This window comes from Sinocyclocheilus rhinocerous, unplaced genomic scaffold, assembly GCF_001515625.1.
Source record: "Sinocyclocheilus rhinocerous isolate Xijiao unplaced genomic scaffold, SAMN03320098_v1.1 scaffold1600, whole genome shotgun sequence".
Lineage (NCBI taxonomy): Eukaryota > Metazoa > Chordata > Actinopteri > Cypriniformes > Cyprinidae > Sinocyclocheilus > Sinocyclocheilus rhinocerous.
The window spans coordinates 1,069,329-1,084,463 of NW_015665129.1; the positions used below are offsets into that span (position 1 = coordinate 1,069,329).

Below are 15,135 nucleotides of genomic sequence, written 5' to 3' on the forward strand. Positions count from 1 at the left end.
CTGTACTGCTGTGCCATTCAAATGAAAGTTACTTTATTGTCATTTCTCTCCTACAATATGTGGTATAAGACGCAGAGTCACAACGCAGAACAAAGGTTACAACAGCCAAAAACATACAGTAACAGTATAATGTAGACAGTCGACTGCATAATGACATGAGTGTTTAATAAAGGAATGATTCACCCCAGAAATGAAAATTCTGTCATCATTTACTCACCCTCATGTTGTTCCAAACCTGTATGACTTTCTTTCTTCTGTGGAACACACACACACACACACACACAAAGATATAAACTAAAAAATCAACTGCCCATTCAATGAAAATCAATTCAGCAATGTTGTTTGAAACCCAACTCTCTTCACACAGAAAATCACAAAGGTTTGGAACGACATGAGGGTGAGTTAGAAATGAGAACATTTTCAGTTTGGGTTGCACAACCCCTTTAATATCTTTGATGTGTGCTTTTGTCAACAGATTTTAGATTTTACAGTGTAATATATCACAGTATAAAATATCCTTAGTGAGAATATTGTTGCACTTTCTCACTGAATGAAACAAGCTGAAGAAAATCCCTGGGGAAGATCAACTAAACAAAGTGCATTGATTGACTTAACCATTAAAATCTTTAAGCTGCAATGGACAGAACTGCAACATGTTTGACCCTTTTTTTCTTCAGCAGTAAGGCTGCTATTTTTAAAGCATGACATTTTCTTGGCTGGCATTTGTATGTTTCTGGTTATCTGGATATCTGCCTCAGCAGATATTTATCTTTTTTTACACAAATATGAGTAATATGTTTTAAGTAGTATGACTCAGTATTTCTTATTGTAGGTGTTCTCTGATTCAGCTGATTCGGATCCGTTTGTAGGCGTAGAAGACTGATTCTACATTGTAGTGTTGCCACTGAAACAACATGACCCAATATTCATATGTGAGAATTATCACACGAAGTACCAACCAGGGCCTGAACAAAGTGCAAACGCTGATGTTGAAATGTGAAACTGACTGGGATTTTGAAAACTGGGTCTCACAGTGTTTTTGTTTTACATGTGAAACTTTGATCTTAATTTCTAACAGCGGGCACACATTCATCAACAAAACCGCCGTTTTCAAGGCTTCCAAAAACTCTGCTTACCACAGCTTTCACTGTAATAAACACCAATAACCGACCGTTAGTGAGTGACCTTTCTAGCAGAGGACATCTTCATAGGTTAGTTTTGTACTATTCTGAGGTGGGTTTTGCTTATGACACGTTTAGTGCAGATATTTCAATCTTTTGCTTTTTCATAGCAGGATGTGATCGTTTCAATATTAATTTTTGGACCTATTTAATTCTAATAAGGCACACTGCAATAAAGCTGGATCAACGCATCCAAATCATAACTAATGACTAAACTTAACTGGCTTCATTTAAAGCAAACAATTACGAAAACGGCTGCTGCAATCACACAGACACTCACACACACAAGAAATAAAATTTACATAAATGGGACTGTCCTCACAAGAGCAAACGACAATTTTGTTTTGAAGAGAATTCTTATTTTTGTGGTTAGCAAATGTCACACATGACATGTTCTGATTTCTGATAAGCTGCATTCTGATTTCCGCTGAAAGCCCGTCACTCAACATCGACACTCGCACGATTTTACACTCCAACAAATATGCACAGATAAACACTTTCACTGGAACGAGTGACAAACGCTCTTTCTAATTATGGAAAGGGACTTATCGCAAATAAATCTCTTTAGAATCAGTGAACAAATTCCATGCTGTACTTCTATATTTTATTGACTTTTATCAGTCATTAAAGACTATTCTGTTATTTGCGCTAGGCCTTGCATTGAACAGGTGAACTGCATTAAGGGTGAGGGATGGATGCTGATGCTGATGCAGATAAAGTGGAAGTTAATTCATTATCAACCTTTAGAAGCACTTCTATAGACTATAAAACACATCTAGCCTAAATACAGTTTTAAGCCAGTTTTTGCCCCGAACTGGCCTTTGAGGTAGAACTCAGGGTGAAGAAATTGATTTGCACAGGAAAGTAAATATTGAGGATTCATCTGTGTTAACAGACAAAACAGGAATCAGGCATTGTGCAATTATTTAAAAATAAAATCACAAAAGGTAATTAAATTCAGAAGTATGTCATATGACAAAATTCTATTTTAAAAATGACAACATTGCAATAAAATTAGCAATATGAAATTGTGGTAATATTTTTTTTATAGAAATTGATTCTGTATAAAACAAATGTAATATTATTTTAAATAATATTTTAAATGTCTTATTATATTTGTTACATTCTTTTAAAATAGCACAAAACATTTATTCAATAATTATTTTTTATTAATTCAGCCATTAACACCACAAGTGTCACCATACCATATCATACACACACACACACACACACACAGGGCCTTTGCTGGCCAAATGGGTGCCCTAAGCAGAATTATATTGTTGTGCCCCCTCCAGTGCTTGACGGTACCACTTCATCCTCTTTTGTAACAAATTTCAGCATTGACCCTGCATTAAATGAAGCAGAATATATTAGTCACTGAAGAATTACTGAGTACACTTTTAAATAAACAGTTATTGTTAGTTTAAAAAAAAAACATAAGTAAATTAAGAGCAGTCGGTGTAATAAAACATAGTTTTAACAACAACAACAAAAAAAAGACAGTTACCTCCTATGGCTATGATTTTATTAATACAGTTGTCTGATTGATTTTATAGTCTCAAGCATTCAGAAATCACACAAAAGAAAATTAAGCAGTTTTACTACGATAAAACCATGGTTAATTTTTGAAATTATAGAGGCTGTCGCATTTCTATCGCGAAAAAGTGGCCAAAAATTTAAGATTAAGTGGATATCTGAATTAAATGTTTGGTCAATATTAAGTGATGTTTTATTAACAAGTTTCGGGAGGAGCGCGCGCAGATAATTAACACGGCCAGTTCATCATCAGTAATTACACCATCTATCCAATCAGCACAAGAGAGAACCTCTATAAATAATCAAAGCAGCCTTACCTCCATTATCTCCTGTCTTTAGCATCCCTCCACCACCCCGACTCCTCACCTTCAGCCCGTTCCTACCCCAGCACGGGGAGGAACACTCGGGGGGAGCGTTCTGGGTCCGGGCTTAATCCCGAGCTCGGACCCCTCTCCCCGGACAGGGGGAGTACCCCGGGCTCGAGAGTAATTACCGAGCTCGGAGCCCTCTCCCCGGACAGCACGCCAAATACGCATAACCTTTATTCGGTTCATTATATGTAAGTGTGAACTCGTGAAACAAGGATTTGATCGTCTTGCAAGTGTAACAACAGCAATTATCAGGCCGTTGGCGCCTTTTGCAGGCATTTGTAATAATATGTAATGTACATAAATTGTTTATTTTGTATTAACGTTACATTATGTATTTTTAACAGTGTCGTTCAATGAAACCATATGATTATTATTAATTAACCAATCATTATTGCCTCATTGTTTTTATATAATGCATTTTAAGTCATTTCAAAGGCTAATAATAACCCCTACAAATACAACTCATTATATACACTATAAACACTTTAAAGGAGACAGACATGTAGCCTCGATCTTTGTAAAAGATGTTTTCTCTGTTTTGGAGGGATGATTATTTTTACAGTAAATCATACCCTATTTATTGGATCAAAATTTGTTAATACTTTACTACATTTAAGGGTGGCTAATTTTATCAGTTGTTTATTGCAACAATACATAACTACAATAACTTTGTCTAGTGCTCTTATGAAAGTTTATAGCATTCCGATATTTTCACGGGTCCTACTTCTTGCCTTATTGCCTTAAGAATTCTTTTTAGTAAGCCATCTCTCTCTTTCTGTCGCTCGGTTCGCTAATGTCCGTCCCGTGCACTGAAAGCTCTCTCCTCCACATCATGAGTAGACACGCCCCTCACTGCTGATTGGCTACAAGTTTGTTTTGCTAGTCGGCCCGAATCAGTTTTCTAAAGCGTTTTTGAAAAATCGCTTGCCCCACCTTTAAGACACGTTATTAATGTCAACAGCCAAAAAGGCTTCACAGGATTATGAACGAACCTGAAACTGAAAGTGATGCAAGGGCTTCATCTTGGGCTTTTTTTTCTTTTCTCGGTGCCTGACTGTTGATGTGTTTTCCCGGGCATAGTTGTCCATCAGTCAGCCGCAAACATGAGGCGGGCGCTGATGCGGGAATGGCGCGTCACCTGTGCTTAGTCTACTGCCTACGTTCTCCGTAAAATGCATTTTTTATAATTATACATTTAGATATGTTCATTTTTATATTTTTATTTATGTATATGTATGTGTTAATATTAATACAGAACGAAAGTTTTTTTTTTTTTGCGCAACTGGGACAGTGCCCCCCTGGGAGTTGATGCCCTACGCAAACTGCGTAGCCTACTCTGCGTGCGTATAGGGAGCGGCGGTACTGCAAACACACACACACGCACGCACGCACGCACACACACACACAAATAACAAATAAAAAATCACGCCACATTGTCATCAGTGTCTTTACTGTGATTAAGAACACCATAGATGGCAAAATGACGTCTTTCTCCAATTTGAAATAAGCAGTAGTGTTTGAACTAAGTACAGTAGCATCTATCGTTCTGTCCACTAGAGGGCGCGTAGTGGACACTTAGTGTCCTTATTCATTTAAAGTAAATTAAAACATTTAAAGTAAATTAAAGCGTTTTCTACTTGAGAGTAATGCTAAGTGATATAAGATATTATGATTATTAAGAAAAATATATAAAATTATTTTAATAATCATAATAAAATATTATTATAATCACATACAAGAATATTCAACATAGTTAAGGGAATATTTAGACTTGTTCTATGAGGTAACAATGTTTAACTTTATAGCCCAATAAATCATCTTTACATCTCAGACCATGATTGCATCACATAATAATCGTCTTACCGACAGAAAGGGAAAGCATTAGTCTGACTGATAAAATATTTACATTGTATATCTACATTTTTGAGCTGATTACATTTAAATAAACTTTTAAAAATATTACCAAATACGCCTGTTTTGTACTTTCATTCCTTTCAGACTGATTGTGTGTCCTCAGGTCGGCTTTTCCTTTGTCGGGTAAGGCCATCTGTTCCTGCGGCTTCCAGCGGTTCAGGCAGCTGTTTGGCCAGACATGCGGGCACGCAGCGGATCGCTGTGTCACGCAGAGACAAAACACCTTTTTACCAGGAAGTTACAGATAGATTAAACGCTCACAAACCAAGGGCCTACTGAGCGAGCTGGCTTACAACATTCCTCTCTTCAATCAAAAATGTGCCAAAGACCCAAAAGCCATTGAGGAGAGACGGGAGTGTTGTAAACACATTCTGTTTAAACTTTGACATATTCCTATATTAATAAACTAAAATAGTTAATAAATAAATGTCTTATCCACAATGTTGCATGAATTTATTAGGACAAAGCTGTCACTGGGGCAGTTCCCTAAGGTACATAAAATCGTATTTACCTCTAAATTGTAGCATGTACAAAAAGTACATATTTAGTTAAAAGTACATAGCCTATTATCAGCCTAATTTTCTGACAGGATATTATCCATTGTTAACCCTAAAATACAAGACAACATAATGGCTATGAAAACGGGTAAAGCCTGGACTTTTAATAAAAATGTAGCCTACTTATTTTGATGTCAATCTCCATCCACCACCCAATTCAAAAGGGTAAACAAATATGAAAAATTAATTCAAAACTACAAAAAGAGAGACCTACTGATATAGCTAGGCTATATACATGTCATCTATTTGTAAATATGCTGATATATGTTTGTTTTTTTTAAACACTGGCCATTTAAAAGTTGTGGTTGTCTATGTGACTTTAGTGCAAATGCCATCTATTTGTAAAAATGCTGATATATGTTTTTTTTTTTAAACACTGGCCATTTAAAAGTTGTGGTTGTATGTGACTTCAGTGCACCACTGTGACTATGTTGGGGAGAACAGCGTCAATGAGGCTGCCGAAAAATCCCGAGACGTTTCCGAAGGGATCCGATCCAGAGAAAACTGAGGTAGAGCGCAGAGACGGGAGCCGCTGTTTCCAATTCACCATCGCAGAAGAACCCATTTCATTTCGTTCATTTTTCGTTACCATTCTTAATTCCGCGATGGCACCGGGATGCTGACAGTCATGGCGAATTCCCGAGCAAAGAATCGGGTCTGACTGCCATGTGTGATCCATCTTTTTTGCGCCTTGCATCACAGACCGTACCAGGTTTATGCATTTTAAATATATAGAGCGCTTGCATGTACTGTGTACATGTCTCCACATAGAATGACTACAGTATGTGAGAGGACAACGCTGATGCCAATGGATATAACGCGGATTTATTCCCGTCGAAGATAAGATGTGTATCGGTGTGGCGTGGGAGAAAATGTCTTTGGCTCCAGTCAGAAAATGAAGATGGGAAGAAGCGCCCTGTCCTGTAGCCCAGTACCGAAAGCAAGTCGTTATTTACACATCTAAATCTGCGCACAAGATAATGATACTGACGCTGTGTCTCAGGATTAAACGGTACCACAAAACACAGCAGAAATAGAGTAATTGTGTATTAAACTCTGCTTGATTTAGTCACCGTGTGATGGGAATATACTGCTAAGGCTTGGCCTAGCTTTATGGAAAACCCGAAGACATGACATGCACACGAAAAAAGAGGAAACGATATTTTTTGTTTTTTAAAACCCGTATGTGTGTAATATTCCAGCTTCTGGCATAATATTGTTTAAACCGTTCAGCAAAAGACTTTACAGTGAAACAGATATTGTTTCTGTTTTTCAGACGTGACCATTCCCTGTATTAATTAATTCATTAATTAATTTTTTTTTCATTCTCTGTTGTTCATAAAGGACGTACTGGTTCATCTTGGATTCATGTGCGATTCCTTGAACGCGTTGTGTCGGGTCGATAAAACGCATTTGCACCTTTTTGTGTGTGTTTTTATTTTTTATTTATTTTTATTTTTTCATATATTTGCAACAAGCTCCCGTTAAGGCCTACCATCGAGACAAGATCCATTGTCTGGAGGAAGATCGAGAATTATAGGTAAGAGCTCTATCACATTATGAACCTCCTATTTGATGTTTATCATATGATTAACTATAAAATGGGGAATAGCCTACAAATGCTCGAGCATTTAAATAATAACAAATAAATAATAGTAATAATAAAAAACATCAGTGACTCTCGTCATGACGCATATGTAGCCTACTGAAGTGAAATGCAGGCATGTTTTATGCATTTGTTATTTGTCCCTCATGCAAACACGCGCAAAGCGCGCGCGCGGAATAAGACACACACAGAGAGGGAGAGACGCTGTAGTTGTTCATGATATCTAATGATAACCATGCAGGTCACAATGCTCAGCACATCCAAGAAGATGGGAATCGCACCCAAGAGAGTTAGATAACGAAATATCAGTGTAACACTGTCTGGGACTGTAGGCTATATGCGCTCAGTGTCCATACGGGCCATTTGCACTTTTTTTCGTATTGGCTGTGCGGGTCACGTCTTTAGTTCTAGGTAATTCATTATTTTTATGTTCTTTCATGTGTTTGAAGGAAAACCATCGACAACGCACGCGCTGTAAAACAGGCACCAGTTCAATAAACGATGTAGGTATATCAGTGTAGCGCTTCACCAAGCGCACCGATAGCCCAACGTAAATGAGGATGATGGAGATACGAAAAGAAAAAACGTTTTATAAAAGCTAACCACGAACGACGGGATCACATTGTTCTTTCTGTATCGTATCAAAACGATAGGTGTGGGAGAGTCAAAATGATTCAGGCTTGTTTGGTTGGTGAATTCCGCGTCGCCTCCTCCCACCGAGACCACGGTAGCGATATTCACTGCTGTTGCTATCCAGCCTTTTACCTCCAACCAACTCCCTTTACATCTGACTCCTCCCAACGACATCGAAGGCCTTCTCACTATTAATGCGAGATAAGAGCACCCCAAACCTCTGGAGGGAAATATTAAAGACTCAGAATAATTAATTAAACATAATGATAACCCAAGGGATGACAACTGTAATGGGGTACAATGTAGCTAATGTTTGTGTGTGTGTGTGTGTGTGTGTATGTGTTCACTCCTAAGTGTGTGAAAAAATATTTATTTTACTGAATATTAGTCTGACAAAAAAAGTCTATTTTGATTTAAAATCTTGTAAATATAAAATATTATTAAACCGTTATGTACAATGCGTCTAGGAGGGCTTTACATAGGGGCAACATGTATCACAATATACTTTTCTTTTTTATTCATTTTCTGCATGTCATTACCTCTCTCTTTTATTTACTCTTATATTATTTTGTTTTTATAGAGTGATAGGTATCTTACAATATTAGTACAGTTAGGCCTAAATTTCATCAATAAATCTTTGTGATTTGGGCCCATTTGCCCATTTATCTTAACTGTATTTTTTTTTAAATCCCAAATACTATTATTTCAATTATTTAATAAAGTAATTTGCTTGAAAATGTATACAATAGCAACAAATATGTAACATTTACCAAAAAAAACAATCTATAATCAAATCTAACCTTTTGGCATTGCACATAATACACTTATGGGCTAGAATAATAGCAATAAATGGGTGTTCAGGCAAGTACTGTGCTATATAGTGAGAAAACAACATTAAAAGGGCTTTTGACTCTAGGGGCTATATTACCATACTAGACCATAAGGCACATTTAAATTCATTAGATTACATGAAGGCTGCAGCAGACCAGTTAGTGCTCAAAATATATAGCTAGCTTTCATTCCATACTGAATATCTGAGAGACTGTTAAGGGCCTATCAAAGAATTGTGGAGGATAGGAGGGTAAATTCTCTTTCATTGAGTAAAATGAAACTTTCAACCGCCCTCTTTGGAATGCGTACATGTCTCCCACGAGTCTATCTAGCTGAGAAAATAGAGAGGTGAACTTTCACTTATGTAGGTGACAAGAACGACAGTAGCAGCTCTGACACATCCAAATAAGCCACATTCTTGTTTAGCCATTTATTTCACAGAACAAAGCACGAGCACATTAGCATTTACTGTGGGAACAGTCCGTATGCAAATTGTCATCTTTGGACCATAAAAATGTTAATATTCCCCCTATACCAGGTCACTTAACCGCTTATTTTGAAGTGAGAAATGTGACATTAAGCACTTGTGAAACAGTTGTTCAAGTTTCATATTCCTTGAGCCTTTCATCTTTTATTTGCATAAAGGTAAGGTTTGGTGACACGCATGTAGCACGTTATGTGACTTAATATTTATCATATTTATAATTACATTGTCATCATCGGTCTGTTTCTACCCAAATGTTGCAACAATTGAAAACATCTTCTGAAAAATAACAATAATTCAACTACCTTTCTGAAATTGAATCACAGTGAAACTGCCAGTTCAAATAACACCTGTTACTGATGTAAAGCGGTACAATTTGTAAACCGGTTACAACAGGATGTCATGGTAAGGTTGTAGCATTTTATCTTCTCTCTGACAGAAACATTCACTTCAGACTCTGTTCTGGCTGATTATTCCTCATGAGTGACACTTTCCTTCTCAGCTCACCTCAACACATACAATTCTGAGTTGCATTCAGGCTTACAAATACACATACACCGCACAAGGCAGAAGGACCCTGTAGCCTAGCAACAAGCAGCTGTAATTGCTGTGACACAAGTGAATTAGTGTTTCTGATCTAAAACAATGGGTCGGCGCAGTTCTATTTCCTGTTGGACTAAGGTACTCGATGACTTTGTCATCAGCTGGCGTCTACTTTTAGCTTTCTCTCTACCAGAGGCTGTTAGCCGGTGAGGGTTAGCACAAATGGCTCTTTAAATGCTGCCAATAGCACCACAGCAGGTGAAGGTATACACCTGAATTCATGGATCAATGCTCTTTCACATTGAGAGAGCGGGATAACGCTAGCTTGGCTGTTCTACGCCACAGCAGGGGACGTGTCTGTTTGGCAAGTATACATGCCCTCGTCTAAATACCATCAACCAGGGGCTGAGACTGGCTTTTCTGTGCGTGGGTGCAAATGAGAAAGTCTGGGTTACGTGGAACTTCCAGAAACATTTGGTAAAAAGTGGGCCGAAGTTAATCATGCTATATATCTACATAGTTAGTTCAAGCCGTCACTATCAATATATACGCCAAAGCTTTTTCTTGAAGCTCTGCTGTCGCCTTCAGTGCAGACTGAAAAAGATTTCCCATCCCCTAACTCTTTCATTGGCCCCCCCACCCCCTTGCCCCCACATGCCTATACTCAACACATAAAAGTGATGTGTTGTAGCCTAGCAACAATGAGGTAATAATTACCATGAAATACTAGTTGCTGGCATGCCATGTAGCGTGTGGTGGAAACAGCTGATCTGCTCGGCACTAAGGGGAAGCAGAAGATGTTCCTCAGCATGTTACAGCAGATGCTTACAGGAGCCCTGCTTATCCCATTCAGCAGACTATTGATTGGTCTGTTTACTGATGGTAGACACAATTAAAATATCTACTGTGGTGCAAAGGTGCACTTTTTTCTATTCATTTTGTAGCACCTTTTTAGTATTTTACATTTGGTGTAAGCACTCATGGTTAGGAAGAAGATGATATTTATTGTTTTAAAGGGGTCATATGATGCTTTTTTAAAGATCATTATTTTGTGTATTTGGTGTAACAGAATATGTTGACATGCTTTAATGTTCAAAAAACACATTATTTTTCAAATACTGTACATTATTGTAAGTCCTCTATGCCCCGCCTCTCTCAAACGCTTCGTTTTCTACAAAGCCCCCTCAGAAAGGAAAACTTGAAATCGCATCATATGACCCCTTTAAAAATTGACTTATGTTATATGAGTAAGAGCATAATATTTTAGTTAATGTAACATGATCTATTTGAAATAATAATAATTAAGAATGGAAACATGAAAATGTGCTTTCCTTGGTTTTTATTTACTTTATCTAATATCATTGATATTTAATATTATTGAAAAAATCTTTAATGCATATACAATCCAGTTAGAGATGTAAATAATTAACTTAATAGAATCATTATTTATCAAACATAAACAAGCTATTTCCTAACATACTCCATGAGGTGTCTTGAGAAATCATATCTGTCTCATCTGTCGTTTACATGCAAAGTTAGAATCAAGCTACAACAGATTTTTGCATATCTGAGAGACATTCTTTATCGTTCTGACACAATGCGAAACCAAATCATTGAGCCAACGCTCTTTAGTAGCATATGCAGATTGTGCACAATGCCGAGGCCGAGCGACACAACCACATTATCTAGGTCGAATTTGGACTTGGCACCATTTCCGCTGAATCAAATCTCTTTTTTCTTTGTTTTTTCAATGTAAACATGCACTACACGGAAGTCTTGTGACCGTTTCACTTCTTTTCCAGTGTCCCGTGCATAATACACATTTTTATGTCACTGTGCCAAGTTAAAATATGTTTAACATTTAAAAACTTCTCCAGACTCTGCGTTACTTTCCATTTCACTTTTTTGTGTTGACAACCCATTATTTCTTTCTGACTGGAATATGGGCCTTTAAAGTGCTTGTAAACATACTGACAGCCCTGTAAAAAGCAATAAATCAGCAAATTTAAAAGAAAAAAAGATACAAAAGAGCAAATTAAAGCAGAATTACTTTTGTCATTTGTCTCATCTTTTACTTTGGGCATAATGGTTGACCAGCGTTAGTGCAGTCTGAAACCTGAACAAACCTGAACAGAATGGTAATGTGAATAACAGTTTTTCCAGGAAAAAAATACTGAATTTTCCAGTATTTTCCCTATACATTAAAGCACCAGTATGTTTCCACATATGGTAAATAACTCCAGATTATCTTTATTGATTGTTATGCTTTTTAAAATTTACTTTGCAGTTTTTGCTTAATTATGAATGGCCATAGCAGTATAGTTACTGTTTTTATTTGGCACCAGTAGTTTACTGTATTTGTGTATTCTCCTCAGTACTCCAACAAATTCAAATAGTTTTATTTGCCAGGAAGAACTTGTAGTGTAGTGGCATTGAGAAAAATCTCTCTTTCCTGCATCAATATCACTTTATGCTATCTCAGTCTTCTTGACCTAAAAATCTTTCTCTCAGGAATTACAAAAATGCTATACTTTCTCCCAAAATCAGTAGTGTTCATGGCCTTTAAAGACCAGCATTTGTTTGTGTGAGAAAACAAGCGTAACAAATGTTTTGTTCTCTATTCATAGGTGTGGAGGCCAGAAGAGGTGGCACATTTGAAGGGACGCTCCAAAGAGAACTGTACAAAAAATGGGGCAATGCAGATCAAGCTTCTCTCCGTCCATTTGAGACAACAACGAAAGGCAACCACGAGGACGGACGACAGCTCAACCGGAGGAGGCGGAGGTGGAGGAGGGAGTGGAGGAGCTGAAGGAGGAGGTGTGCGATTTGAGCAGCAAAAGGGATGGCCAACGGAAACGCAAGCAGCGATGGGCCTGGGAACCCCTTGGCAGCCATGGTGTCCACGACAGGTGGCGTGATGGGTGGAGCACCTTCCTCGGCCGTGTCTACCTATGTGAAACTTGTCCTTCTGGGTTTGATCATCTGCATCAGCCTGGTGGGCAACTTAGTGGTATCCCTGCTAGTGTTACGGGACAGAGCCCTACACAAGGCACCCTACTACTTTCTTCTGGACCTCTGCCTCGCCGACACCATCCGCTCGGCGGTCTGCTTTCCCTTTGTCCTGGTGTCCATCAAGAACGGCTCGGCCTGGACTTACAGCGTGCTCAGCTGCAAGGTGGTGGCCTTCATGGCCGTCCTTTTTTGCTTCCATGCTGCCTTCATGCTGTTTTGCATTAGCGTCACACGCTACATGGCCATCGCCCACCACCGCTTCTACTCCAAGCGAATGACCTTCTGGACCTGCGTGGCGGTGGTGTGCATGGTCTGGACTCTGTCAGTCGCCATGGCCTTCCCACCCATCTTTGACGTCGGCACCTACAAGTTCATCCGCGAGGAGGACCAGTGCATCTTTGAACATCGCTACTTCAAGGCCAATGACACGCTAGGCTTCATGCTGATGCTGGCTGTGCTAATCCTGGCTACTCACGTGGTCTACATGAAGCTCCTGCTGTTCGAATACAAGCACCGAAAGATGAAGCCGGTCCAGATGGTTCCAGCCATCAGCCAAAACTGGACCTTTCACGGACCTGGAGCCACAGGCCAGGCAGCCGCAAACTGGATAGCAGGGTTCGGCCGTGGCCCAATGCCCCCCACTTTATTGGGCATCAGGCAGAACTTGCACAACCAGAACAGACGCCTGCTAGGCATGGAGGAGTTTAAGGCCGAGAAGCAGCTTGGCAGGATGTTCTATGTCATCACCTTGTTTTTTCTGGTGCTCTGGTCCCCGTACATTGTGGCCTGTTACTGGCGGGTCTTTGTGAAGGCGTGCACCATCCCGCACCGGTATCTTTCCACCACCGTGTGGATGAGTTTCGCCCAAGCGGGCGTGAACCCCATCATCTGCTTTTTCCTCAACAAGGACCTGAAGAAGGGCCTGCTGGCCCACCTGCCTCCCTGCTGTAGAACTCCACCTCAACTGCCCCGTGAGCCTTACTGTGTCATGTGAAGATGAGTGTTCATTCATAATGTTTTGGGGGTTTTTTTTCTTTCTCTTCTGGATGGTCGGAGAGTGGACAGCCAGGGGGGAGGGAATAAGAAGTCTTTAAAGATGTAGACACGAACGAACTTTAAGAGCTGTTGTGGCCTTTGATTCAGTTTAAGATGCTTTAAAAGGGTGGATGTCACGGAATACGCATCTACTGTCACCTTAATGATTTTAAGGGGGAAATGGGCTCTACGCTAATGTGTGGTTTGGTAAATCAACTCTAAACAGGTTTGGAGAACCGTATGTTTTGCGCTAGGGTGGTACAAATCAACCAAACTGGTGGTCTATTTTATGGTGAATATATGAAGGCTATTTCAAATGGCTTCTCATGATCGATCTCAGCCAACATTACCATTTGGTTTGGCTCAGTATCTGTATTCCTTTACCAGGATCCTGAGGGCCTCGAATCAAAGATTTACAAAAATATTGTTCATGCCTTGTGAACAGCTGCACTCCTGTAATTTATATTATTTGAACTACTGATTCAAAAATACTCTATGTGCATGTGTATTACCTTATCTTTAAGGGGAAACAAACTTGAGATTAAACTATTTTTAAGAATGAGTGCCAAGCATAAGCCTCGAGGAATGAATGAGGCTGACAAAAAAAGACAAAGTTCCTAAAATTTATGCTAATTAGTTGGGCTGAATCCTTCCTGTGGCTCCATCAGGCAGGAATTAAGATGCTCATGAAAACAGTGTGTAAACAAAAGCAACTTCCAGAACAAATAATGTTTTCCTCTCAAGTTGATTCAAAGGGATTGTAGATGAAAGGAGCTGACTGAAAATATGAATCTGTGTGAAATATGGCCTATTCAGGTTTGTAAGCACTCTTTCCCTGAGCAACATGTAATTTATTGTTTTTTTTTTGTCTCTTTCTCTCTCTCTTAACTCTATTTACTTATTAATTTATCAAATATTTTCGAGCATTGCACAAAATAACTCGTGCCCTTATAATTTCCATAATGAATCTGAACATATGACCGGTCTCATGATATTCAGACCAAGAAAAGGTGAAGTATTTTACTGTAAGTGGTCTCATTTTGTGAAGAGACAGATCAGGATTGAGTGAAAATACTGATCTCTTAATGATGTATATCGGTTAAACAACCGATCGTTTATCCTTCCGAACGATTGCACAGAAGGTGTTGTAGAGGAGAAGTTACTTAGTCTTTTGCGTCTTGAATTACTTGAATGAAAGTTTGCTAGCCTATCGGAGCTATACAATATCGAAGCGTTTTTATTATATGTGATTTTCATACATGTATCTTGGACGTTAATGAATTCAGCCTTTACATTTTCAACCATATGTACGTGAAAGGTAGGTTGCATTAGACGTATTTTAGTTTGCATTTACTGTGTGTTACATACTAACACATGATATGGGGATTCCTGAAAAGAAGTTGTTGGTCAGGTAGTAACAAGGAACCTAAAG

General features: G+C 38.8%; 1 protein-coding gene across 1 annotated transcript; it reads left to right on the plus strand.

Moving 5' to 3' along the window:
* Positions 1-12,394: 12,394 nt before the first annotated feature.
* gpr173 (G protein-coupled receptor 173) lies at positions 12,395-13,728 on the plus strand. The gene has a single exon (XM_016542134.1). It carries the CDS (start codon positions 12,499-12,501, stop codon positions 13,660-13,662), a length of 1,164 nt encoding a protein of 387 aa, XP_016397620.1. The 5' UTR covers positions 12,395-12,498; the 3' UTR covers positions 13,663-13,728.
* Positions 13,729-15,135: the final 1,407 nt, after the last annotated feature.